The following is a 27,734-nucleotide window of genomic DNA, read 5'->3' on the forward strand; positions in this document are numbered from 1 at the left end:
ATAACACCAGTCCAACACAGGGAAGACACTTTATTTATCCAGAAGCCTATTAACCTGCCAGTATGTTTGGACTGCAAGAGGAAATCAGATCACCTGAGGAAACCCATGATTTGCATAATTTAATTTTGTAAACCTCTGAGACATCTGGTGCTCCTGTTGTATTTCTGAAAAAAAGATACAAAAAGCATGCTAACCAGTGTGCCAACCCTATTCTTAAGGTCATACAATTATATTTTTAAAAACAGTAACATTGTTCAACATTGTTACGAATGATTGTTTAGTTAGAAAAATATTTTAATATTCTATTTTACCCTATTATATTTACCCTCATTTTTCATTATTTTTAAATTTTGTATTTTACTTATTTTCTGATAGTCAGATTTAATGTATATTTGAACAAAGTCTTGTAAATTAATATTTATTCAAGATGTGGAAGAAGGGCAACAATTTATTACAATGAAATTGTTAATATCAATTATTGATTACTAACAGTTTATGCTAACACCTGCCTTTCTTATTTAGATGTATATGAAATATTGAACTAAGTGTGACATAACATTCAAAAAATACAATCAAGAATCACTTGTGGTATTTGTATAAATGAAACTTTTCTAAAATTTATTAAAAATATAAAAATCGATTAAAATGTATAATTTTGCCATGTGTAATGTCACGAGGAAGCACAATAAACACCTGCTTTGTTTAACGATGTTTCAAAAATAAAACTTACTGGTGAGAAAGCTATTTTTAATGCTAATTAAAAATCTTGAAGTTAAAAGAAATGATGTACGTTGCTTGATTAATTTTACACAGATACGCTCGGTGCTGTAAGCGATCCAGGCTGCAGATGGCTCATTCTGTATTGCTGAGCTCCACACCTCCTCTCTCTCTCAGTTCTGCCTCTTCTCTAACGGAGCTCCGTGGGCGGGGTGCTATTTTCTCAGCGACCTGCTGATCTGCTTCACACCACAGGAAGACAGGAGACCGTGATTGTTCCCGTATGAAATGCATGTTATGTTTACAAAATTAAGGTGTTTAAAACGTTTAAAAATTTAAAAGAACTTACAGCATACACAAAGATTCTAAGCTGAAGAAAAATCACCCATCATAAATAGGCATTTTAATAAGAAAGCAAAAGTTCTGAAAACGACCCTGAAAAAAGATGTTTGAAATTATTCTTTATTATTAATAATAAATTAATATTGTTAATAATGATCAGATACACTATTATAGTTCAGTTTCAGTTGTCTTTTTAATACCACTTTGTTATTTTTGATTATATTTATTATAATTGTAGTTTCATTTTAATGCTTGTTGTTAAGGCTTGTTTTAAAGTGCCCCACTGGAAGAATTAATATTTTGAATTGAACCGAATTAAACCAGTTGAACTGTTTTTTTCTCCCACTGTTGACAGTATTCACCTTTGCTCATTCATGTTTCTATTGATATAATTTAACATTGAATACTTTGTGATATAAAACAATAAAAAGTCAAGTATAGTGTACATAATATTTAGGATTTTATTTTTTAAAAAGGAGTTTGTTTGTTAAAAGAAAAACTTGTACCATAAGCAAGAATAAAACACAGACCTCTGATGAAGAAAGTGCAATACTGTTGTTAATTTCTTTAATTTAAGCTATTGCTATCAGTCAAATACAGTATACAGATGCAGCCATTCAAAGTGCGCGGCACAAACACGTACCGAGGGCATTTGGCTACATCATCACGCGTCCTAACGCATCATACCACGGTACGTGATTGGTTGACCGACGGGCACTCGTGCGTTGGTCGGTCATAGAAAGATTTAAATGTCTTTACTGTGCCCGTTTTAGTATTGAATATCCATATGGAATTTTACCACTGAAGGGAAAATCTTAGCAGCTGAGCATAAACTGAATAGGACCATAAAGCGTGTAAAGGCCATAAACAATATTAATTTTGGAACATAAACATACAGTATTACAGTACAGTATGTAAACTGTATATGGCTGGTCTCGGTACTTTAAAGAAATAGGTGAAATAACTTGTATAAAAAGTGGTAGTTTTAAGCTTTTCTGCGAATACGCTCGATACCGGAGTAAACAAGCATACTTTTAGAATTTGATTAATAGGGAATATAATATGGAATCGCGTATCTAAAGAAATTAATAACGATATAATTATATTCATATACTGCAACACAATAGTATATGCTGTACAATGGCTATTGATACTGTTTGTGTAGGGCTGTTTCACCCCACCTCATGTGAGTTGTGGGGTGGTTTAAGTGCTGGACCTGTAAGCAATAGGTCAGGTGGTGCCATGACTTTTCTTTTAACAAACATTTCTTTGAAAAAATAAAATAGCAATATTATGGACAATTAATTGACAATTTATATTTCTAAATATCACAACATGTTCGAATCGAAGTCATTTTTTAATAACAATGAATAGTCAGCTTCTTTCCTTCTGACAATGGTTCCTGCTTCTGCTTCCTGCTTCTATCGTGACCGGGGTAAAGTTAGCTTGAAGTTCGAAAATGATTCTGGCACGCCTGTAGCGTTTTCACGAAACCTCTTAGAGTTACAAAAACACTTGCTTTGTGTATAAAATACATTGTGAATGCTCTCTGAGCCTTTACTTTTTCATTTTTATGACATTTTTTTGACCAGCATGAATATTCTTTTGTCCATATCTTCGCAATGGAAGCACAGAACGCCTTCAAACCAAATGCATTTTAAATACCACGACTTGTGGAAATTTGCACAGCATCAGTGGGCTAATTATCTTTTTTTAAACCTCCGTTTTTTCATCAATGCGTAATTACGCACTAACTGGAACCTTGGGGACCGCTGTGTACACACATTCACAACGCGAGAAATAATGTTCAATACAGGTTCGTGCGAAAAGCCTGTATATGACCATAGGAAGCAGAACAGCGCAGTCTCCAATTACTCAGACTGTAAGCATGGGAATAAAGCTTTGTTTGATTTCTGAAACCCTTTCTTTACGTCCTGTTTTCATTCAGATAAGGGTCAACTATATTCACAATACTACTGACAGCAGGAAGATTCAAATATTCTTTACTCAGCAGCTTATTAAAACAGCTCCCATGATGTTCAAACCGACTTTTTACACAGAACACTGACACAGGTTTGTGTTCTGAATCTCTTTCTCTCGTGCTTTTATTTAATGTGGTACAATGCACTGGGATAGGGGTATTCTGTTCACAAACCAATAGCATTTAAACCACAGCACCCACAATGCTGCAAGTAAGTGTTTTGCACACTAAGCAGGTCCTCTGACTTTTCCCAGTTTTGTTTTGGGTTGTGGAGCCTTTCTTTATTTTTTTATGATTTTTTGAAGATAACACTGCAGGTAATATACACTGGGATAGGGTGTCTTCTTCATGGCTCAATAGCTTTTTAAGCACATCAGCCACAGTGCTGAAACCAAGTGTTTTACACACCAGACAGCCCCCCTAACCTTATACAACCTTGCTGTGGCTGTGGCCCCTTTCTTTATTTTTTAATGATTTTTTCAATATGGCACCATTAGACAGGTGGTACATGGGGATATGAAGGCGCTATTCACGAGTCAATAGCTCTTCAAGCACAACAGCCACAGTGCTGCAACCAGGTGTTTTACACACCAGACAGCTCCCCTAACCTTATACATCCTTGCTTTGAGTTGTGGAACATTTCTTTATTTTATTATGATATTTTTACTGTAATCAAGTGTTGTGCTCACTAGGCAGGCCTCCTCACCTTTCACAGTCTTGCTTTGTTGTGTCAAACTTTAATTCTCTTTTTAGGATTTTTTGAACATGGCAACTTCCACCGAGATGGGTGGGGGGTGCTCTTCAATAGCTTTTTCATCTATACACACAAACGGATGTAACCAAGACACTCAGAACCAACAGAATCAACCGAAACTCATAGAAAAACAAGAATGTCCCCGAGACACCTGCACCCCCCCCTCTGGACCACTCTGGTATCAACACCCCCAAACCCATCCATACCAGCTAACAAGACTCAGAATCGGTGCAACCCTCCAACCTGGACCAAGAGCAGGATGGGACAAGAACCTGCACCACACTACGTACACAGGTTTGTATTTTTTGGCTGAAGATGAAAATGTCTAACACATTTTTGGTTCTAGCAAACAATAATAATAGTTGTTAAAATCCAAACACACATAATGAGATCACTCTCTGTCAGTATGTGTAACATTCTGGGTCTGGGCTCCTCTGTATTTGGGCTGAAGAGAGTTCAACAACATTATTAAATGGACTGACATCATAATCTGACAAGAGACATTGTTTAGGGGAGACCTGACCACCCACTGTCCCCCTGGTATCGTGAAGCTCATTGTCCCTTACCTTACCTGATTCTGGTTTTGGTAAGCTAAGGGACAATGAGATTCACCTCTCTCTCTCTTTTCCACTCTATTCTTCCTCTCTCACACTCTTCCTCTCCTCTCTCTTTTCCACTCTGTTCTTCCTCTCGCACACTCTTCCTCTCCTCTCTCTTTTCCAATCTATTCTTCCTCTCTCACACTCTTCCTCTCCTCTCTCTTTTCCACTCTATTCTTCCTCTCTCACACTCTTCCTCTCCTCTCTCTTTTCCACTCTGTTCTTCCTCTCGCACACTCTTCCTCTCCTCTCTCTTTTCCACTCTATTCTTCCTCTCTCACACTCTTCCTCTCCTCTCTCTTTCCCCCTCTATTCTTCCTCTCTCACACTCTTCCTCTCCTCTCTCTTTCCCACTCTGTTCTTCCTCTCTCACACTCTTCCTCTCCTCTCTCTTTTCCACTCTATTCTTCCTCTCACACTCTTCTTCTCTCTTTTCCACTCTGTTCTTCCTCTCTCACACTCTTCCTCTCCTCTCTCTTTTCCACTCTATTCTTCCTCTCTCACACTCTTCTTCTCCTCTCTCTCTTGTCCACTCGGTTCTTCCTCTCTCACACTCTTTCTCTCCTCTGTATTCACCCCTCTCTCTCTCTCTCTGTGTGTTTCTCGTGAGACTGAGTGAGAGAGTGGGCGGAGCTTCGGTGTGTTTGAATCATGTGGCGGTGTTTCTTCACTGGTTTTGTGTTTTTGTGTTTTTCTGTCTTTTTGGGGGAAAAGCGGGGTTTATTTTCTCATCATGGCCGGTTCTGGAGGCTCTGATCCTCCAGACCTCTCCTTTGAGAAATTAACTCGACGCCATGATATGAAAATCTCCCCTGCGGAGTTCTGTCCGCTGGAGAGTGCGTTCTTGCGGTCGGGGAGGTCGTGGGCTGCAGGAACATCAGGTCCGCTTCCCGCATGAGTGGAGGTATAGTCATTTTCCTGCAATCTACCGATCTGGCAAACACCCTGGTGGAGAAGGGGGTCGTCCTGGACGGCACCTTCACCCAGCTCGGAAGATCACCCTCTCCAACGTGCCCCCGTTCATGAGGAACAAGCTGCTGGAGAGGGAGCTGTCCCGGTACGGACAGGTGGTCTCTCCGATCAGGAGGGTCCCTCTGGGCTGCAGGGCACCGCAGCTGAAGCACGTCGTCTCTTTCCGGAGACAAGTCTACGTCATCTTAAAAAACCCCACAGAACAGATCAATGTAGCCCTTAAATTTCGGATTGACAGCTGTGACTACGTTGTATTCGTGACTTCGGAATCGATGAAGTGCTTCAGGTGCGGGAGCGAGGGGCATGTGGTGAAGAACTGCCCGGAGGTGGAGGACGAGACGGGCAGGGAGCCTCAGCCCCAGGGCGCACAGGAGCCCAGCAGACAGCATCAGGCAGCAGGGAGTGGAGCAGCGCAGGGAGGCAGAGGGGAGTCAGAGCCCACGGCCGGGGTGCAGGAGAGGAGATCGCTGGAGGGAGCAGGTGAGCCCGAGCCGGTGGTGTCCCAAGCAGGAGAACAGACAGTAAAGAGTGGACCACCGCAGCCCTCAGAAGAGCAGGGAGCCCCCCACACCAGAGAGCAAGAGACGAGCGCTGGCGGAGCAGGGGAGCTGCAGAGCCCCGCTGCTCAGGAGAGTCAGGGAGAGAGAGAGCAGGTAGTGACACCGACAGAGGAAAACGCGTCTCAAGCGCCAGCGAAAACTGTAGACAAGGTGTGGGGAGGAAATGAATTATCATCTGAAAAATAGACGATTGTTTTAAGACGCCGCGGAGAAAACGCACGAAAAAATCTGTGCAGAGTGCGGTGCAGAAGAAGCGCAGCACGGAGAGCTCGGTGGAGCCCGGGGGCCGCGAGTGACTCCGACACCGGGAGAGTGAGGACGCGCTGGAGTGTCCTCGCCGCCACCGCTGCTGCCGCCGCCCGGAGCTCCAGGAGCGACGACAAGCGGCTTCACCGACTCCTCTCTCCTCTCCGCCCGGCAGAGCTGCAGAGGAGGCTACAGTTTCCAGAACATCAGGGAGTTCTTAGAGAAAACTAAAGGTAAGAGGGGAACTGTGGTCGAGGACTTTTTCCACCGACACAGAGCTCTTTGTCCTCTCCGCGACGCGTCATCTGAAGAGGGGCTCGGGTGCGAATTACTTCAGCGATCAGGAGAGATGGCGACTGAAGAGCTTATTAGGTAAGATCAGGGCAGGACCGCGGAACGCACATCAGCACGAATGAGTCCTGTCTCTCAAGTCACATCACTGTCTGTCTGCGTGCTACGTGTCTGTTCGTGTTTTATGTTCTTTCTTTTTTTCTTTTCCGCAAACATGGGCGACATTAGAATAGGGAATCTGAACACCAATGGGTGCCGGAGGGCTTTGAAGCGAGCTGCGGTGTTGGAGATTATCAAAGAAAAGAGCCTGCAGGTGACTTTTCTGCAGGAGACCCACACCGACAGCTCCAACATCGTCGCCTGGCAGCAGGAGTGGCAGGGGGACATCGTGTACAGTCACGGATCCCCTGTGAGCGCGGGGGTCGCGGTGCTGTTCTCTGTGGGGTTCAAGCCCCTCTCTATCGCCGTCCAGGAGGTGGTGAAGGGTCGCCTGCTACTCGTGCGAGTAGTTCTCGGGAAGAAAACCTTTGTTTTTATTAACGTTTACGCACCCACCAACGGCGGGGAGAGGGTCACTCTCTTCAGAGAGCTTGAGAATGCGCTGGCGACCTGCCAGCCTGAAGAGTTGGTCTTCCTGGGGGGTGATTTTAACTGCACAGAGAGCAGCACACTGGACTTGAATCACGCAGAGCCACATGGCCCGTCGGCCAGGGAGCTGCGCAGGATCCTCGTCAAGTCTGACCTCACTGACATCTGGAGGAGATGTCATGGGGACACGAGGCAGTATACCTGGGCCAAGGTCAGGGGGAATACCCTCTCTCTGGCCAGGCTAGACTGATTCTACTGCCGTAAACATCATTACAGCATCGTCAAGCAGTGCTCCATCTGTCCAGTGGGCCTGTCGGACCACTGTCTCACTGTCTGCACAGTTGTTGTGCCATCAGTGAGGTCCCGCAGTGCCTACTGTCACTTTAATACCCAACTGCTTGACGATGCTCACTTCTGTGACTGCCTCGTGTTCTTCTGGCAGCAGTGGAGGAGTCAGAAAGCCCACTTTGTCTCCCTGAGGCAGTGGTGGGATATTGGCAAGGTGCAGATTCGCCAGTTCTGCCAGCAGTACACTGGAAGTGTCACGAGAGGTATCCGTGAGTCCATGAAGGCTCTGGAGAGAGACTTTCTTGAGCTCCATCAGGCTCTGGAGTGTCGTGCAGACAGGAGGCTAATTGATGACCTCCACACCCAAAAAGAATCACTCATTGGCCTTTTGGACACAAAAGTACAAGGAGCTCTAATAAATTCTAGGGTTCAGAGTGCATCACAGGTAGACGACCTGACTCGCTACTTCTTCAGCCTAGAGAAGAAACATGCCCAGAGCCGGCAAATCCACTGCCTGCGCTCGGAGACAGGGCAGGAGCTGCACGAAGCCGGGCAGATCCAGGAGAGGACCGTGCAGTTCTACAAAGCGTTCTTCTCCAGCGAGGCTATTGAGGACTCGGTGGGCACACGCAGGTTCCTTGAAGACCTTCCACAGGTCCCCGAAGAGGAGAGGGCAGGGCTGGAGAGGCCTCTCTCCCTGGAGGAGCTCTCCACTGCACTTAGTGGCCTGAGCAATGGCAAGACCCCTGGCTTCGATGGCCTGCCGGCCGAATTCTATCGTGCCTTCTGGGCTGTGCTGGGAACTGACCTGCTGGATGTATATTTGGAAAGTGTGGAGCAGGGGGACCAGCCACAGAGCTGCAGGAGAGCTGTCACCCTGCTGCTTAAGAAAGGGGACCTGTGTGACATTAAGAACTGGAGACCTGTTGCCCTGCTGTGTGTGGATTATAAAATCCTGTCCAAGGCTCTGGCCAACAGGTTGAGGGTGGTGCTGGTGCACTCCGACCAATCGTACTGCGTGCCCGGAAGGTCAATCTTTGATAACATATTTCTGATTCGAGATGTTTTGGCCACCTCCAGACTATTGGGTTTAGATACTGGTCTCATTTCGTTAGACCAGGAAAAGGCCTTTGATAGGGTTGAACATCAGTATTTGTGGAGGACCATGAGGTCCTTCGGGTTCAGCCCCGTCTTTGTTGCCATGATTCAGGTGCTGTACAGTGACATCTTCAGTGTGCTAAATGTCAACAGAGGGCTGAGTGCTCCGTTTCCAGTGCGGAGGGGAGTCAGGCAGGGCTGTGCACTCTCAGGAATGCTCTACTCCCTTGCCATTGAGCCTCTGCTACATCAGCTACGCCGGGTCATCAGGGGCCTGTCCATCCCGGGCTGCCCCGATTCCACTTTCAAGATCTCGGCGTACGCTGATGACATCATGGTCGTGGTCAGTGGAGAACAGGATGTCAGGGCGCTACAGACAACTTTGAGTGATTTCCAGCGGCTATCATCAGCCAAAGTAAACTGGGCCAAGAGTAGCGCCCTACTCTTGGGGGAGTGGAGCGAGATGGGTCCCCCAGTCTTGCCAGAGAGGCTCAGCTGGACCAGAGGGGGACTCAAATACCTGGGGGTGCACCTGGGGGATGAGGCCAGCGTGAAAAAGAACTGGGAGGGGCTCCTTGAAAAAGTGAAAGGTCGTCTGGACCGCTGGCGCTGGCTGCTCCCCCAGATCTCCTATAGAGGCTGGGTTCTGATTGTCAACACCCTGGTGGCTTCGATGTTGTGGCATCGCTTGGTGTGTCTGGAGCCACCAGCCGGACTGGTCGAGGAGCTGCAGACCATGCTCCTCGACTTCTTCTGGGACGGCGCAGTCTCCTGGAGGCTTGGCGGCATCTGCGCGTGCAGAGAGAAGAGGAGCGGCCCAGTCTATACTGGACACTCAGAGAACCATTAATACACAATCTACGAATGGACATAGAACCGGACCGCTCCTTGGACTTTACCAGCAGACTGGTCCAGGCCAACATCACACAGCTCCACCACCTGCTGGACGTGGATCAGGGCTGCTGGCGCAGCGTGGAGTGGGCGTGTGACGCGCTGGGACTACACTCACGGCGGTGTGTAGACAGGTTTCTCAGTCAGCTTTGCTCTGCTCTGCCTCTCGAGGAGATGCTGCTGATCCAGGGTCCGTTTGAGGATCATCGCATTCCAACCACACAGCCTCCTTTCCCTGGTCTGCTAGTGTCTCCTGCGCTCAGTCCCGGACCGACGGGATCTCTCCTTGAGCCCCTTGCTTCAGAGGAGAGGTCTCTAGCTGGTGTTGGGGGGAAATGTCTGTACAGACTAGTCGTAACATCTAGACACCAGGCCCAGCTGTCCGCACTCCCTGACACTCCCTGGAGGGCTCGTCTGGGAGTGCCGGATGACGTCCAGCCTGCCTGGGGTAGCCTCTACAGATTTCCCCTCAACAAGAGGGCTAGTGCAATGGAGGGTCCCGCACACCATCCTGGGGGTCAACTCATTTGTGTCGGTTCTGGACCCGGCGGTGTCTGACGCCTGTCCCTTCTGCGCTCAGAGGGAGACGGTGTTCCACTGCTACAGCGCCTGCCCCCGCCTGTCGCCCATGTTTGCCGTACTGATCCGGCTCTTCACCAACCTTGGCCTGGTCTTCAACTACGTTATTTTCGTGTTTGGGGTGGGTCATACGAAAAAACAGAAAACTCAGACCCTCCTCGCCAACCTTCTGCTGGGCCAGGCCAAACTCACCATCTACAAGACTCGGAAAAATAAGATCTCTGGTTCCGGGACTGTAGACTTGGTGAGGATGTTTGAAGGGTTGGTGAAGAGCAGGATATCGTTAGAATTTTTGTTTTATAAAATGACCTCGGAACGTTTGAAAAGCATTGGTGTTTTGGAAATGTCCTGTGCAGGATTGTTAATAATGAAAGATTATTATTCAAATTATGATTTTATTTTCTTAATTCTTGAAATGGGGTTTTAAGACTCAAGATTAATACTTTGTTTTTTCTGTCAATAAAGTTTGATTGAACTCTCTCTCTTCTCTCTCTTTTCCACTGTATTCTTCCTCTCTCACACTCTTCATCTCCTCTCTCTTTTTCACTCTATTCTTTCTCTCACACTCTTCCTCTCCTCTCTCTCTTTTCCACTCTATTCTAGAAAGCCAGGACCAGCTACCGAAAAGCTGTCTGATCAGGGTGAGTCTGTGAAGTCTAAAGACTGGTCAGTTACTAAACTGAGAGATCTGTAGCAACTCCATCACAGGCTTGAAGCTCCGCAGTGATTAATGTTTGGGCACAACACACCAGGGTATAGTTCTGCACATCTGTGCCACTGACATCCTCTCTAGAGCACAAAGCTGTTGGCCTTTTGGTATTGGTCCCTTCCTGTATTGTCCAATCTGAATTTTTCTTAAGGCTTGACATCACCTCATCAGCTGTGCCTAGGGGCTGCACAGTGATGCAGAGGTGAGCATAGCAGCCCTGCGGATCCCAGGTTCAATCCCTGACCTGGAGTGCTATCTGTGTGGAGTCTGCATGTTCTCACCTTGTCACATGGGTCTTACAGTCCAAAGCTGTGCTGGTGGGTGTGTCTGTGTGTGCCCTCTGATGGCCTGGAGTCTCCTTACCTGATTTGTAACAGAAGTCTTAAACCCAAGCAGGAGTTAAAATATAGGTATCTAATGAACAATCTGCCAGAACTAACGCTTGCCGTCTACAATTTCAGTAGCAGGCTGATATACAATTTTGGCTCTGCATAAAGGAGAAATGTCAAATGACGAGGATGTTGGATATGTACATGTGCAAGAGAGTAGTTCAAGACAGGGCAAACCGCCAGTCCTACTGAAGCCTTCAGTGACTTTTCTTCTGCGCCATTCTTTGAGATTAAAGAGAGAATTCCCCCCGTGATGTTACCAGGTTTGATGTTTAACCAAAGTGAAACAGGAAAAATACCCTTTTTTTCTGTCATTAGGGTCTTAAGGCATTAAGGATCTGTGCCTGTGGCTGGAAGGGTTTGCAGGTTCAAATCCCGCAGCCGGCAGAGGAATCCTACTCTGTTGGGCCCCTGAGCAAGGCCCTTATCCCCAACTGCTCCAGGGGCGCTGTATAAATGGCTGACCCTGCGCTCTGACCCCCAGCTTCTCTCCCTGTCTGTGTGACTCATGGAGAGCAAGCTGGGGTATGCAAAAAGACACATTCCTAATGCAATAAATTGTGGCTGATGAAGTGATCTGGTCTTGTCGATGATTACAACGTTGGAGTTAAAGAGGACATTAGGCGCCCTCTCATGGCTTTGGGCAGAATTACAGGCTGCCCTGCCGCACCTCAAAACAGAAGTTACATCTTTACACAAAGGGTGGTGGGGGTGTGGAACCAGCTACACAGCCATGTTGTTGAAGCCGATACCCTGGCTTCTTTCAAGAAACAGCAGGATGAGATCCTCAGATCATGACACTGGGGGCAGTTCTATACACAAAGAGTAGCGGGGTTGTGGAACATGCTAACCCAGCCATGCTGTTGAAGCCAATGCCCTGGCTTCTTTCAAGAAACAGAAAATGTCCGCTATGATTTTAAGATTCCGCTAGATGATGGCTTGTCTTGCCCAGGTGTGGGCTTAGATAACCTGGCGTGATTCAGTTCCTGGGTGAAGGAGGGAGGCAGTTCTATACACAAAGAGTAGCGGGGGTGTGGAACATGCTGTTGAAGCCAATGCCCTGGTTTCTTTCAAGAAACAGCAGGATGAGATCCTCAGATCATGACATGGGGGTGGGGGCAGTTCTATACACAAAGAGTAGCGGGGGTGTGGAAAATGCTGTTGAAGCCAATGCCCTGGCTTCTTTCAAGAAACAGAAAATGTCGCTATGATTTTAAGATTCTGCTGGATGATGCTCAGATGTGGGCATAGCTAGCCTGGCGTGATTCAGTTCCTGGGTGAAAAGGGAGAGTTTGGTGCCCAGCTTGTCTGTGGTTCATTGCAAATGATCACCCTGCTTACTTACAGCCTGGAGGAGGGAGGTAACTGTCAGGTCTCACCACTGGAGGTGTCTATGTTCACTTTGAGCCTCTGGGCAATATGTGTATTTATAACTCTCCAGAACCTCTGCAGACTAACCATTGGGTACTATTGGCTGCAGAGTTTGTCGTGAAAGTCGTGAACTTTGCGAACATACCGTTTGTTGCAAACTCACATTCAAATTCCCACTCATTGCAACATGAAGCAGCCCTTCCTGCTCACTAGTCCCTGTGATGACTAATATACTGAGGTGTACGAGTGAATAAGTTCAGGTTCACCCCCTCACCCCAACTGCTCCAGGGGCGCCGTATAAATGCCCGACCCTGTGCTCTGACCCCCAGCTTCTCTCTCCCTGTCTGTGTGTCTCCTGGAGAGCAAGCTGGGGTCTGTGAAAAGACACATTCCTAATGCAAGACATTGGATACGGCCGATAAAGTGGTCTTGAGATCTGATTTGATCAAATCTGATTGATCTGATGTAAATCTGTACCAGTCAGAACCAGGGATACAAGCTTTGATGTAATCTCAGGTGTGAAGGCCACTATCCACCCACCCATTTCCTAACTGCTCCTCCCAATTCAGGGTGCACAGGGGAGCTGGAGTCTATCCCAGCAAGCAACAGGCACAAGGCAGGGTACACCCTGGATGGGATGCCAGTCCATCACAGGGCACACACAGACACTCACATCAGGGCCAAATTTCACCTTCCAGTATGTCTGGACCGTGGGAGGAAACCGACACGAACACGAGGAGAACACGCAGACTCCACACAGGCAGCACCCCAGTTTTGGAACTGAGACCAGGACCTCAGTGCTGTCAGTATCTTATATAAATAGTTGAAGGAGGGAGCTGCGTCAGCATGACTTGGCGACAACGGAACAAGTGAGGATTTATTCCACGCTGAAAAGATAAGAGAAAAAAACACAACGTTTCGGCTGTGGAGCATTCTTAGGGTGTAGTGTTTCTTTTCTTCTCTTTGAAGCATGGAATAAACCTTTACCTGTTCCTTTGATATAAACATACTGGGTTTCTTTACCTACAAGGATCAGAACTGAACTGTACTGTATATGATTAAGACAAGGTGTCAGGTTTCACGCCACCTGCCCTGACCGCGATTGGAGTTTTTGCCAAGTCATTGCGGGCGCAAGGGATCGGGGTAAAATTACCCGCATCCCGCAGAAACGTAGAATGAAAAAGGTGTCCAGTAGAAGAGACGGTTACACGGTTAGACAGCTACAAGTACTGGGCTTTTCGAAATATTGTGTTTTCTTGCTGATACCCGGCGTTTTCAGAGATTTCCCAGATTTAGCTTTGTCGCTGCATTTAAAGACACATCGTTTTATAGTGTCCCCCTTTAAAAAATAAACTGTAAATGAACAGAGTACCAAGGGGAACCCTGTCTTTCCAGAAGCCACGCTTATTTGTGTTGAAAACAAAGTTCTGCCGTTTTCTAAAAAGTCATAATTAGGCTTGTCACGAATCCTTCGACTCTTGCTGGACACAAATGACCGTAAAACATCTACCGTTAAAATCAGAAGGAATTGTTAATCTCTTTATTTTTTACCTGTTCACGGGTTCAACCTGTAATATTTTAGCGGGTTAAAATGTGTGTTTATTACATTTAACAACATTCAATCGCAGCCGCGCCGCTTTAAGATGAAATATGTTCTTTTTTCCAGACTCTCCCACTGTGACGAATGGAGTGGTCTGAAACCCCCTCAATTTTCTGAGTAAAATTGAAAGACGTGTCCAAGCACACCGAATAATCAACGGGCCTCCCTTTAACACGGCAAATGAACCAGCTCCAGGCGCACAGCGGTCTGAAAGTCGACTTTAACAGAAGTTAAATATTCTTTGTAATATTTTTGAGCGCAGGGTGCCTATTTTTACAGTACATCAGTGCACCTCAGGGCGGTGTTCATCAGGTACCTAAGCGATATTACCTCAGGGTGCCGCTGTAACCAGGAGCGCAGATCTGACGGCCACAGCCTGATGTAGGTCTACATTAACAATAATAATAATTGCTTACATTTATATAGCGTTTTTCTGGACACTCCACTCGGAGCTCTGTACAGGTCATGGAGATCCCTTCCACCCCCAGCAGTGTGTACCCCCACCTGGATGAGGTGCCAGTCCGCTCCCCACACACCAGCTCTCAGTGGGGAGGAGAGCCGAGTGATGGAGCCAGTTCAGAGAGGGGAGTTATTAGGAGGCCATGATGGGTAAAGGCCAGGGGGAAAATTTGGCCAGGACACCGGGGTAACACCCCTACTCTTCTGGAGAAACACCCTGGGATTTTTAATGACCACAGACAGTCAGGACCTCGGTTTTATGTCTCATCTGAAGGACGGCGCCTGTCCCTGTCACTATACTGGGGCATCAGGACCCACACAGACCGCATAACATGCACCAATATTCCAATGTATTTTTTTATAGCGCCTTTCACAACAAGGTTGCCCCCCAGGGCGCCAACAAGCAGGGGATCGTTAGCAATGAAATGTATCTATACCGCTGCGCTGTATGAATTAGCGGTTTTTTTAAATAAACTACTGCGTTGCGAGGAATTGCGATACGTCCCACCCCCTGCGTCCGCTGTGCTTTCCTGAGCTCCCAACCCAACCGGTAGCAGGAGTTTGCGTAGTTACCAGGGTTTCACAAGAGAGGGGAGTCCGCAGGGCATTTGGATGAGCAGCAACAAGTGAAAACGGCCAAGAGCCAGCTTTCACCGTCTCTCTACTGTAGCTGCACACACGGGCGCTGCTGGAGCTGAACCCGCCGCGGACGCGATGTCGGACCCAGGTTAGCCTCGCCCTGTTGGACGCCGGTGTCCTCATTTCGGACTTATCGGGGAGGGCGGGGAGTTTCACACATCCGAACCGCTGCTTCCCTCACTGCAGGCGGAAGCTAAGACAGCGATCGGTAGCGAAACGGAGGGGGGTTTCACCCCTGAAGTTGTGACAGACGGACCTGTATTCCACATATGCGCGAACAAGGCTGGGTTTTGGCCCGATCGCTTGAGGCAGTCGCTATAGGAGGCAACAAATCTTAATCATTTTTGTGTCAGCTTGGCCCGGAGTTGTGTATTTCCAAGATATAACATGAGTTCTATGTTGCAGGAGGCGCCGGCTGTGAACACGGCTCGCTCGGACTATGATTTGATCTCATTCAAATTGAACAACCGCTGCCTTCGCCCGTTCAGACGTTTTCACCAAAAAAATCACTCCCACCCACCTTGAAGTATATATGCATTTGTATGCTTAACGCCGCAGGTGAATCGGCCGTTTCGTTTTGCGGTTTAATACTCAAATTTTCCACCTGGGTCCAGAGCGGCTGTATTTCAGTTCCCTGATAGTTCCGAGAGTAGGCTGTTGAATTAATGTGCAGCTGGGAGAGACTGAGTACTTTCCTGACTTCAACACACGGTGTGGCACAGTAGCTCAGGTGGGGAGCCGCGTCAGCAGGCGTAGTCTGCAAAGGAACAAGTAATAGGTTTATTCCCGGCTGAAAAGAGAAGACAGATAACGCAACGTTTCGGCTGTGAAGCCTTCTTCAGGTGTAGGACAGTGTGGTGAAGTCTTGTGAATGGCAATCCTACCGCGAAACGTACTACTCTCGTTCACCTTAACATTCACAGTCTCCATCTCGACATTCAAACGTGTACAGTATGTTGTGGGTCGCCTTTCAGAGAAGGGCATCATTGTGGTCTGAATAAATGAGTGCTTATTAATCATGTTCGCATATCCTAGTAAGTCGAGGCGGAAGCTGCAAGGGTTAACAACTGTTGTTTTAAACCACCGCTCTGTCAGTGTGTCGTAGCATCACGCCCTCAAAGATTTAGGGACGGTAGTGATTTTTATACCCGAGACGAGCGCCCCCTGGTGTTCATGTTCCACCACAGATTTTTAATGACCACAGAGAGTCAGGACCTCGGTTTTACGTCTCATCCAAAGGACGGCACCTGTTTACAGTCTCGTGTCCCCGTCACTATACTGGGGCATTAGGACCCTCACAGCCTGCAGGGTGAGCGCCCCCTGCTGGCCCCACTAACACCTCTTCCAGCAGCAGCCTCAGCTTTCCCAGGAGTCTCCCCTCCAGGTACTGACCAGGATCACACCTGCTGAGCTCCAGTGGATTGCTAGTTGTGAGTTGCAGGGTGATATGGCCGATGTTCTGTGCATGAATAGAACAGAAATTGTTAGATGCAAATTATTATTTTTGCCATTCCACTCTTGCTGTTTAAGTGCTCACGGGGCGGAAGACAGCCTGTGCTGTTTTGGAATACACGTGAGGAGCTGGCCTGGCTGTTTTTGTCCGAAACAGTTTGCCCTGAAAGGCGCAGTGATAACTACATGGGTCTGTGGTCCCTGCAGGCAAAGTGATCTCCTATTCCGAGCTCAAGGCCATCCTGGGGAAGAGCCCGGACCTGCTGGTGGTTGACGTGCGCACCCAAGAGGAGGTGGACAAGGGGAAAATTCCGGGCTCTATCCACATTCCCGGTAAGCCTCCTACAGCCCGGAAAACTCTTGAAAACACAAGGCAGGTCCTAACGAGGGGGGGGGGGGGGGCATTCAGCCATATCGAGCCCATTCTTGAACAATAAACAGGGTGTCGGCTTCAACAGCCTGGCTGTGCAGCTTGTTCCACACCCCCACCTTCCTCTGTGTAAAGAAGGACCTCCTGTCCTGACTGGAGGGTCTCACCCAGCTGTGTCTTGAGAGCAGCCAGGGTAGGGGCTTCAACCACAGGATTGGACAGCTTGTTCTCCACCCCCACCACCCTTTGTGTAAAGAAGGGCCTCCTGTCCCGACTGGAGGATCTCACCCAGCTGTGTCTTGAGAGCAGCCAGGGTAGGGGCTTCAACCACAGGACTGGGCAGCTTGTTCCACACCCCCACCTCCCTTTGTGTAAAGGGATGCCTCCTGTCTTGACCGATGGATGGCATCCAGCCATTTCTTAGAAAGCAGCCGGGACAGAGGAGTTTTAAAGCCCCCTCCCTGGTCTGGATTTATGTTTTTTTACCTCTTTGTGTAAAATAAATGTGTAACATTCTGAGCCAGAAGACCATGACTAACATCATCTGGGTTTCTCACAGGCTAGAGCACAGCTGGGTCTTTCATATATACTGTCAACTCCCTTCAAAGAAAGATCAAAGAAATCAATAACCAATAAAAAACTCAAATCTGGGCGATAATGTAAATTCCGCACCTATCGCCGTGTTTTGCTCACTTTCCACCCAGAAGCCCGAGGAGTCTTAAGTATAAATGAGCAAAAACCTAGTGTTAAGGACTGTTTTTTTAAAACTTTTAGGTTAGATACTGAAATTAAAAGTGAATTCATATTTAAGTGCCCATGCTTAATTTATGATGTTACTGAAGCTTCATCAGGGGATGATGAATACTCATTTAACATTTGATTACTTATAAAATTAGTAATTGGGGTGGAGTGGTGGCTCTGTGGCTCAGGATCTGCACCTGTGGTTGGGAGGTTGCCAGTTTAAATCCCGCGGCCAGCAGAGGAATCCTACTCCATTCCATGAGCACGGCCCTTCACCCCAGCTGCTCCAGGGGTGCTGTATAAATGGCCGACCCTGCTCTCTGACCCCCAGCTTCTCTCTCCCTGTCTGTGTGTCTCATGGAGAGCAAGCTGGGGTCTGTGAAAAGACACATTCCTAATGGAAGAAATTGTATATGGCTGATAAAATGATCTGATCTTAAAATGATATATAAAGACAATGATTTAATTAAATAAATGGAATCTGGTTTTGTTTGACTATATTTCCATTCCCTTATGATCCTACGTGACTTCCTTTCAGGTTTTTATCACTGTGAAGGTGCCCTGAGCTTTTGCTCAGCCTCACTGCGTGTCCGCTTGCTTTAATCTCGTCTATCCAAAAAGGCCTCGTACCCCGAACCCCACCCTCGTCCCCGTTTCTTCCGGATACCAGGGACTGTACTGTACCGGGACTGTCTGACCTCCCAGCTCTGCAGTTCTGATTGTAACGCAGTGGCGCGTTTCCTCTCCCGCCCTGTAGTGGGCGCTGTGGAGCGGGAGCTGGCCCTGGACCCGGCAGCCTTCCAGGACAAGTACGGCGTGCAGAAGCCCCCCCCGGACGCCCCCCGGCTCATCTTCCACTGTCAGATGGGTCGCCGAGGAGCAATGGCCACAGAGCCAGCACGCGCCCTCGGATTCGAGAAGTATGCTTTCCTGGTGATCCAGTTCGCCCTGTGCCTCTTAAAGCTATTTCAGTACAGGCCTTGCAATCAGCTGCTGAGCCGCTAATTTGCTCCTTCTATCTGATTAATTAATCATGTTGGTTCGATTTGGTAATTAATTGATTAGCAAGCCATATCTGGGATGGTTCACCCCGTCGGACAGCACCCTGTCACTGGATTAGAGGGTGTCGATGAGGAATTGCTGACGCTGGTGATAGAGGGCGCCTCCTATTGGTTGACGCCAGGAAGTACTCCCGACAGCTTTGGTCTATGAGTTGGACCTGGGGTCTCCTTGGAGTTTCCCCCGGGAAAGATCAGGATTCTCCCAGGGTGAGGATGACCAGTAGGTGTGTTGGGAAGAGCACCTCCTACTGGTGGACACTGAGAATACCGATTGGGTCAGTTCAGGCTAAGCTCCTGGGATGACTGAAAGTTGTTATTGCAGTTATGTCATGTAAGTAGTGATGAAACTAATTCAGTTCATCTTCGGCAGGGAAACCAGGATATAATATTGAAAGGAAACGGTATTTGAAGTTTCTTAAGGGAAACTTGCTCTCCAGTGCATCACAGTGCATGCCACCTGGTGTTTTTTCCTGCTGCTTCTTGAGTCCTTCGTAACTGAGGGTGTTTTCTCTCTCTCTCTCGTTTCTTTCAGGGCCCGGAATTATGCTGGCGGATATAAGGAGTGGGCAGAGAAGGAGAGGTGCTGAAGTTGCCCGCATCGCTATATAAACACTGCAGGTTTTTGGATCTCTGTATTCCGAACTTGCAACCTAGCAAAAGTGATCAACACACACACTGCTGTGGAAATGCCTAGACTTATATAGCGCTTTTCTGGACACTCCACTCAAAGCGCTTTACAGGTCATGGGGATCCCCTCCACCCCCACCAGTGTGCAGCCCCACCTGGATGAGGTGCCAGTCCGCTCCCCACACACCCCAGCTCTCAGTGGGGAGGAGAGCAGATGAAGCCAACTCATAGATTAATTCACAATAGCAGCATCAAAAATGTACCTACTGTAACAGTTTTACTCGAGTTTTCTAGCATTTTGAACAGCTCCGATCTAGTACTGCTGCTCGGTGTGTGGGGAAAACTAGGTTTCAAATGTCATCATCGAGTTAAATCTCAAATTCCCTCCGGCAAGACTGCTTAACGACGTGGTCACGAGATAAACTACTAATGAGCGGCCAGCAGAAAGTGTTGCAGTGGTTGATCGCACCGGCTTTAACCATCTGATTTAATTGGCTCGTAGGCGGGGGTCCTCATTAACAGCGTCCTCTCCTCTCTATACATAGTTTAGAAAATGTAAAAGGCTTCTGGCTGGGCTGCAGAAACACAGGTCAGGACAGTCTGTTAGCATGAAGCATGAAATTGCAGTAGGCGATACCAGAGGCAGGGTGTAATCCGAATTCACGAGCGCATTCAGTAATTAACGAGAAACCGTAATTAACGAGCCCAGGACAGCTGCCCTAACAAGTAGAAGAACTTCCTGAGCGCCGTATCCGGAAGGAATATGATGAAGATTCGTGTTGCTTTGACTACAGAGCCTTCCGATATTGCTAATCGGTCAACACTGTTGTCTTCAATTAGGCTGTGAAGCTCTTAGCTTCTAGCAGGAATGTCGCCTTTAAATTTTATCTATATGTAATATGATTCTTCACAGCAAAGAGAAACTAGATCCAAGACACGGTTTTAGTCTCTTTAAGTCTGAAATTACCAAATGCAAAATATCCCAGACATCTGCACAGCAGTGTGTATGCTCACGAGGTCTGGAGATGATCAAACGTCCTTATTTTAGATTGTTAAACTGGAACTGAAATAAAGCCATTTTCCGTTCTGGACATCTGGTCGGTTGTTTTTGTTCGACGGGCTTGACAAAACAAAACGAACGTTTTGTATTCCATACCGAAAAGAAACGAGACACCGTCGTGGTTGAGAAGGAGCCGGCCCTGTTTTCTGTTTTTCAAGGGTCTTTCTACTTTGTGCTTGGTGCGGTTTCTCTCTTTTTAAAAAAAAACACCTTCACCCTCTACCTCCTCTGGATCCCAATCCGGTGTTTCTCTGACGCTGCGCGGCGTGTCGGAAAGCCGAGCTGGTGGCTGCTGTCGGGGCGGATCTGTTGCGACGTTTTTTTTCTCTTTCTCTCCTGCTGGTTCTCTTTAATCTTTTTTTTCCCCCTGGTAAGTTTTCCCCTCTTTGGATCTTTGAGTCCTGGTGCGCTGTCTGCTTTCTCTTCCCGAGATTTTTTTTTCCTTCATTAGTCTGCTCGAGGTGTTTAGTATGGAAGCGATTTAGTATCTCAGAATTGCGACTTAGTAATTCTTTAGTTCAACTGGCAAGACCTGGGTTCGAGCCCCTGCAGTGAGGCACGAAGTAGGGTGAGAGAGGCGAGGGCACAAGCCCTAGAACCCGAATCCCTTCCAATAATAAGAGGACAATGAAATATGGGCTTTTTCGAAGTCGCAAATGTGAGATACCATAGCGCGTTTTTTTTACTCCCTGGCAGAAACGGGTTTCCATAGGTTCAGTCCCAACTTTCGCTCCGCTTGGACTTCAGCGTCGTGGGAGACGTTCTGCTTCTCAAGTATAACCTTCCTCCCCCTGTCTCTGCCACCTTTCCTTTAACGTAGCGCTTTTCTAATATTTGAAACCCCCCTCTTTTAAATCGCCTTTAGGCCTTGAACTGGGCTACATTTTTATTTTTTGAAGAGTATTCTGTCATTAGAAATTGCAGTGTTGAACTAGGTTAAGAGTCAGGAATATTATATAGGAATATTAGCTGTAACTGTTAAAAATGCCAGTGCATTACGTGCCAAACGCAACAGTTTGAAAAGCTGAAGCCTTTTCTTTCAAACTTTTGCTTTTAAGTCATCATTCCCATTTAGGGCAAAGCAGTGCAGAGAGCCATATAGGCAAAAAACAAATTGTGAAGATATAATATTGTAACGCTTATGGCCGACAAGCAGTGTGTGTAAGAGCCGGCGTACCAGAGCGGGTGACGTCACCGCCCTTCCCTGTGATAGCAGGACCACGGCTACTGGGCTGTAGAGAGATCTCTCTTTAGCTCACGGGGCTAGGTCGCTGCAGAGAGACGCGGAAGTCCCGGGTACGAGCCCCGGACGGTGCAGGGGCCGACCTAATGCGGCAAGGGCGCCCACATGAGCCCCAGTTGCGTTACAATATCAATTTTCCTAAAAATCCTTTCTGTCCTAGAACACAACCATGCCAACAAACATCCTCCATGTTTTCTAATTATCCTAACCCTAGCTAAGGGTTTGACTAAAGTCTGTTGCCTTCAGCAGTTGGTTGAAAGGGATCGGCTCAATAAGACGATCTCCTCTCCTCAGGATTAAATGTTTCCCTCCAACTTGCTCCTTTGCCACTCTGATGGTGCTGCAGCCTGCCTGCTCGGATGTCGTCCCTAGGGGGCGCTCTTCCAGATGGGGGGGGGAGCTCGATTTCAGCTGTAGCACCCTCTTTCCTGACGCTTTCTCGTCCTACAGGCGTCTGTGTCCGTGTCAGGTGGTCTTCAGCCACACGAGGGAGGTAGCAGGTGGTCAGAGAGCTGTACCAGATCACCATCATTATGGAAATAAGCTTTCTATAATGACAAGAAACACCTGCCTTTGCATTTAATAATAATGATGATGTTGCTTTATTAGCCCTATACAATTTCTTGCGTTAGGAACGTGTCTTTTCACAGACCCCAGCTTGCTCTCCATGAGACACACAGACAGGGAGAGAGAAGCTGGGGGTCAGAGCGCAGGATCAGCCATTTATACAGCACCCCTGGAGCAGCTGGGGTGAAGGGCCTTGCTCAGGGGCCCAGCAGAGTAGAATGCCTCCGCCAGCTGCTGGATTTGAACCGGCAACCTCCCAGTCGCGGGCACAGATCCTTAACCACAGAGCCGTATAGCCAATTTGAACCGAGATCTTCGCCGACCACAGTCCGTTCGGGAGATGTGAACCCAGACTCTCGCCGACCGCAGACCAGCACCCTTCACGACAAGCCACAGCGCCACAATTGTCTCGCGTTTGCCCGCATTTGTCTCAGGCAGCCCTCCTCCAGCCTTGCAGGTGCCCCTGGGCTGATCCCTCCTGGGGGGGGGTTCAAGCCTCCAATGGCCAGGAGGGCTGCCCGTTAACCAAGCAGGTTAAGCCAGTCGCACAGTGTCGCACCAAGAATTCCACGCGCTCACTCCTTGGATGTTGGTGTCCCCGGTGAGCTATCGACGACACCTCAACACTTCAGCGTTCCCAGCTTGATTTTAAAAGCCTGCATGCTTATGCTCCAGTGGTACAGCTTGAAGGCTATCGGGATGTGAGATTGAGTCCCGCACGTCACCATTAACGTTCGCCCATTAATTCTTATTTATAATCATCTTCATCATTTTACACTTCTATAGTGCCTTTCGGGACCCTCCACTCGGAGCTCTTTCCAGGTCATGGGGATCCCCCTCCACCCCCCAGCAGTGTGTACCCCCACCCGGATGAGGCGCCAGTCCGCTCCCCATACCCCAGCTCTCAGTGGGGAGGAGAGCTGAGTGATGGAGCCAGTTCAGAGAGGGGGGTTCTTAGGAGGCCATGATGGGTAAAGGCCAGGGGGGAAATTTGTCCAGGACATCGGGGTAACACCCCTACTCTTCTCGAGAAACACCCTGGGATTTTTAATGACCACAGAAAGTCAGGACCTCGGTTTTACGTCTCATCTGAAGGATGGCGCCTGTTTACAGTCTAGTGTCCCCTGTCACTATACTGGGGCATCAGGACCTACACAGACCGCAGGGTGAGCGCCCCCTGCTGGCCCCACTAACACCTCTTCCAGCAGTAGCCTCAGCTTTCCCAGGAGGAGTCTCTCCTCCAGGTACTGGCCAGGCTCACACCTGCTGAGTCTCCAGTGGGGCTGCGGGTTTGTCCTTTGTCTTGTACTAATGCAGTAGCTCCAAGGTTCTGCACTGTATTTCCTGTGCTTCTAGCTCTGTTTACGTTACTTTAAGCGACACACTGACGGCAGACTCTTGCAAGAAGACACGGGCTGTATTTTGACACTTTATTGGCAAAAACGTGGAAAAGTGCAAGTCTAACAGTCAATAATAAGACTGAAGATTTAACGAGAGGGAGCAGTAAAAAAAAAAGTAGGAATCCCATATAGAAATGCAGCATAAAAAATATTCAAAATGCCCTTTATTTCCAAAGTCAGCATTTCACTTTGTCTGTGACAGGTGCAGATCAGCTTTAGGCTGCTAACAATGTTTTTTTTTTTAAAAGCAAGTTTTACAGATTTTTAAGGTGCAGATCTAGCAAGAGAACACAGAAGAGAAATGCCATCTTTTCACAGGATCTTTTTCATCTTGCCTATGGCTTCTCCCCTAGAGTAGAAGGAGTAAGAAAAAAGACGAGACTCTTATTTCACATGCTGTGCGTTAAAACAACCCAGGAGACAGGCACTGTTGTTCAAAAGCTAGAGATATTATTCTCCATCAGGCTTTCTGCTGAGTACTTTTCCAACTTGGTGTGGAAACAGTCCGAATCTGTTACCGTTAGGGGCAATTAAAACTGATTTTTTTTAAGCTTACAGTGGATTACAAAGGATCTGTACTCTGCAGTACAAAAAAGCAGCCTTTTATCATGATCTGCAGAGAAGAGCAAAAAAAATGTTCATGATGAGGGATTGCCTGTCAATTAGGCCTGGTTGATTCATGCAATTGAACAGCTACTGCAATACTTCCTATTGGCTGCATATGTACTGTATAGTTCACCTTGAGTATTCGAAGACTCGACTGCAAGGTAAAGTAAAGGTTTAGAAGCCTCACCAGAGTGCCCTTGCATGGATAACATCCCAAATTGCTAGAATAACTGAAAACACAACTGAAGGCACCCCGAGTCTCAAAGCTGATTCCTGGAGAGTGTGGTGTGTTCTGCTTTTATGCATGGATGCTCCAGCTACGGTGCTCAAGGGAACGTTTCCGCAGGTCTTTCCTCCCGGCGGCTGTCAGGGTGTATAACGCTGCCCTAGGACTAGGCTAGGACTGTTAGCCCCTCATCTGCTAATCTATGGACAGCATGGTGCTCCATTGTACTTTTTGGACAATCTGAATGAATCATATTTGCACATATTTTATTGTTTTTACAGTGACTATGATCAGCATATTTTGCACACACCTATGGATTTATTTTTATTTATTTTATATTTGTTTTGTATAATTTTTCATCTATTCTGATGTCTGTTTTTGCTTGTCTTGGGCTAGACTGTTGTAACACATCAACTTCCCTTTGGGATCAATAAAGTCTTATCTATTTATCTTATGGTCCAAACTCAGTAAGTCAACCCATTAGCCTCATTATGGACTTCATTGAACTAATAAAGGTTTTTTTTCGTTTCTTAAGATCTTTCACAGTTGGTTACAGTACACGTTGGTACACCTCTGAGCCTCGTTAGGAGCACTGTCATTATCCTGTTTGTTAAATAATTAGAGCAGGTCCTGAAACCCCTATTCTAAGTGAAATGTTGATGCTCGTGTTGCCCATTGGAACTCCTGATTGTGTCTAGGATGTCTGCACTGCAGTGTAAAGAGCAACTGCCCCAAAATGCCTTTTACAGCAATCCACTGCAGGGTGGTTTGAGAGGAGAGGAAATAAGTATTACAAAGCTGACCCCAGACTGAAAGAAATTCATATTTTAAAAAAGCATGACACCTGTGCTCAACTGAGTAAATACTGCAACACATTTTTTTTCATGGATCAGTTATTGAATCAGTTATAAGTTATCAGTTATAAAAAAAAGGTTACAAAACCAACTGAAAATAAGTAATTCACTGGTTTTCAAAACTATGCATATCTGTCGGAAAGTAAGAATCACAAAGTCCACATACTTCTGATGCCTCTGTGAGCATGAGGTCACAGTTCCCAAAGGGTGACTCTGGTTGTACCGAAGACAGGAAACCACGTGTTGAATTATCAAGCGCCCTGGCATGCTTTAAGTGCTAGTAAAGTATAATAAATCTATTTTGGTTTTTGAGGGCTTTTGTCTCAGGTGAAATCGCACGTCTTGCCTTAAAGCCAGGTCTTCATCCCCGGTCCTGAAGAGTTTCGCCAATTCACTGCTTGGAATCCAGCAATGGCGAAACACCATGTTTACTCGAACCAAGATCCTTTTAATAAGGTGACTTTTTTTTAAATAAAGCACTTAAAAGATCATTTGGCACCAAAAAACAAAAGTGAAGATACAGCATCCCTCCAGCTAGACTCGAGTTCCCTTTAATTGAACCGGTGACCTGCTTCCTTGATTAACTTACAAGTGTCGCCCAGTTGAGAGACGATAAAACAGGCGATTCAAGATGACTTAGTAGACCAACTGTCAGGACATCCTGTGACCCTCGTCCTGCGCCAGAATTCCTAAAAACTCGGAATTCTCTCTTTTACCTGGACCATCATCTCTGGAGTCGAGCTTCCAGTCCGATTTTTTTTCCCAGGTAGTCAGGAAAGGGCAGCTCTTGTCTCAAAGCGAGACAGCGCTACGACCTGCCCGGACGAGAGCTGGGACGTTTGTTCGTTTTTACCTCTGTGCTCGCGGCGGCCGGGTTTTGAAGGAATCGGGCGATTTCAGTCCGTCAGTACTGGGGGAGGGGGGGGACGCTGCTGCCGCTGATCTGAAAAGTCGGTCCGAGCCCCCGGAGCTGCGGGGATCTTCCGAAACCTCCGATAGGGGCCTGGGATTTCAGAGTCTTTCAAGAGAAGGCACCTACGGGTAACGTCCGGCACACAAAGGAACAATCTTGGTCCTCGATGTTTTAAGGTCACAAGGGGAGGGGGGAACAAACTTATTCTACCAAGGGATCAGCAGCCCTTTTTATTGGAGGTCTTTGTTTCAGTCTCTGCACTGGTCTCGGAGGGGGGGTGGACTGTGGGGGGTCAGCTCGAGCAGAAAGAGAAATCTGCCAACGGAAGCACCGAATGGAAAGCGTGAGTCCCGCCCCTTGGCGTTGTCGGACGTGGCTGGGAAATGCGATTTATTCATGTTTTTGTTGTCTGTCGTACAAGACGTCTGCGCTGCGTCCAGACGGTTTTGCTTCACTCGTCCGGGAGACGATAGGAGAACAGCCCCTTAGGAAGAGGCCTCGAGTTCAGTCAGGATTGCGGGAACGCGCGAGTCGACTCGCCCCGCTGCTGCTCCTTTCGGACGGGCGGCCAATCAGGACGCCGGGTGGCAGAGCCTTCTGGGAGTCGGCCATTTTAAATAAGGTACCTGGGGCGGGATGCTACAATCTGTGTGCGGGCTTTTCGGCGTCTCTGCCCCGGTCCCACCCCCTCCCCGACACAACGACAGCCTGGAATCTGTGTCGCCCGTGAACTCTACCTCTCCCCTCCTCCTCGTCTCGGCAGGGCCCCAGAGGCACCCTGCTACAGGAATGCTGGGAAATGACTGGAAGCAGAAGGACAATGATCTGCTGGGAGACCCGTGAGCTGGACGAGCCTTGGGGGGGGGAAAGGGTGGGGGGAAGGCAGAGGGGAGCTGGGGAGAATGGAGACAGAGAGAGACGGGGGGGGGGGGGGGCAATGGGGAGAGAGAGCGCAGGCGCCCAGCGGGGGGCGCTAGGGAGCCCGGCCGCGGCGCACGCAGACGTTGGGCTTGGCGGCGTGGCTGAAGCCCTGCTTGCACAGGCACTTGTAGGAGCCCAGGACGTTGACGCAGCGGCCGTTCTGGCAGGGGTAGGCCCGCGCGCTCAGCTCCGCACACTCGTCGATGTCTGGGGAGAGGAGAGAGAGAGGGGGGGGGGGGACACGTGTCAGCAACTCCATTTGGCACCGCCACCTCCCGAGGAATTCTCTGCTCTTTCAAATGTGTGTCCCCACAACCCTAACTTTATCCTACAGAGACTCCACCGAACCCGTTCCGACAGTCACCGGGGGGGGCCTGGTTTGGTAGCTTGAATACACGCAACACAGCAAAAACAGACTGAGCAGGACTGTGAAGACCAGCACCATCGCTGGTGCAAAACAGCTACAGAAGGCAGAAATAAGCAGCGCAGAAGACAAGTACAATCACTGCCCGTCATCACCTTACACAGCGGAGATCATTTCGAACAACATGACACCTTCCATCCAGATCTATCGATTTAGACCACCTCGATTCAAGTGCAGTACAACTAGGTTATCTTTT

General features: G+C 47.9%; 3 protein-coding genes and 1 pseudogene across 7 annotated transcripts in view; 2 read left to right on the top strand and 2 right to left on the bottom strand.

The window, feature by feature from the left end:
* LOC148646745 (NACHT, LRR and PYD domains-containing protein 3-like) overlaps positions 1-27,734 on the bottom strand; it is a 2,700,574-nt gene that overhangs the window by 1,899,581 nt on the left and 773,259 nt on the right. The gene's annotated exons all lie outside the window — the stretch shown is intronic.
* Positions 1-27,734, top strand: part of LOC148646773 (NACHT, LRR and PYD domains-containing protein 3-like) — a 305,400-nt gene that overhangs the window by 45,691 nt on the left and 231,975 nt on the right. The window lies entirely within an intron of this gene.
* Positions 14,954-20,415, top strand: LOC148646774 (thiosulfate:glutathione sulfurtransferase-like). Its single transcript, XM_088608587.1, has 4 exons — positions 14,954-15,161; positions 16,733-16,858; positions 18,394-18,556; positions 19,230-20,415. Exons 1-4 carry the CDS (start codon positions 15,149-15,151, stop codon positions 19,282-19,284), a joined length of 357 nt encoding a protein of 118 aa, XP_088464713.1. The 5' UTR covers positions 14,954-15,148; the 3' UTR covers positions 19,285-20,415.
* Positions 23,611-27,734, bottom strand: part of LOC148646775 (latent-transforming growth factor beta-binding protein 3-like) — a 59,750-nt pseudogene continuing 55,626 nt past the window's right edge. The window contains exon 18 of the transcript XR_015927787.1: positions 23,611-27,321. The product of XR_015927787.1 is annotated as a latent-transforming growth factor beta-binding protein 3-like (transcript). The remainder of the gene's footprint in view (positions 27,322-27,734) is intronic.

This window comes from Lepisosteus platostomus, chromosome 16 (assembly GCF_059453375.1).
Source record: "Lepisosteus platostomus isolate fLepPlt1 chromosome 16, fLepPlt1.hap1, whole genome shotgun sequence".
NCBI classification, from domain to species: domain Eukaryota; kingdom Metazoa; phylum Chordata; class Actinopteri; order Semionotiformes; family Lepisosteidae; genus Lepisosteus; species Lepisosteus platostomus.

Coding starts and splice junctions, on each gene's coding strand:
- LOC148646774 (XM_088608587.1), top strand. Junction 16,859..18,393: donor GGGCTCTATCCACATTCCCG/GTAAGCCTCCTA, acceptor CCCGCCCTGTAG/TGGGCGCTGTGGAGCGGGAG. Junction 18,557..19,229: donor CGCGCCCTCGGATTCGAGAA/GTATGCTTTCCT, acceptor CGTTTCTTTCAG/GGCCCGGAATTATGCTGGCG.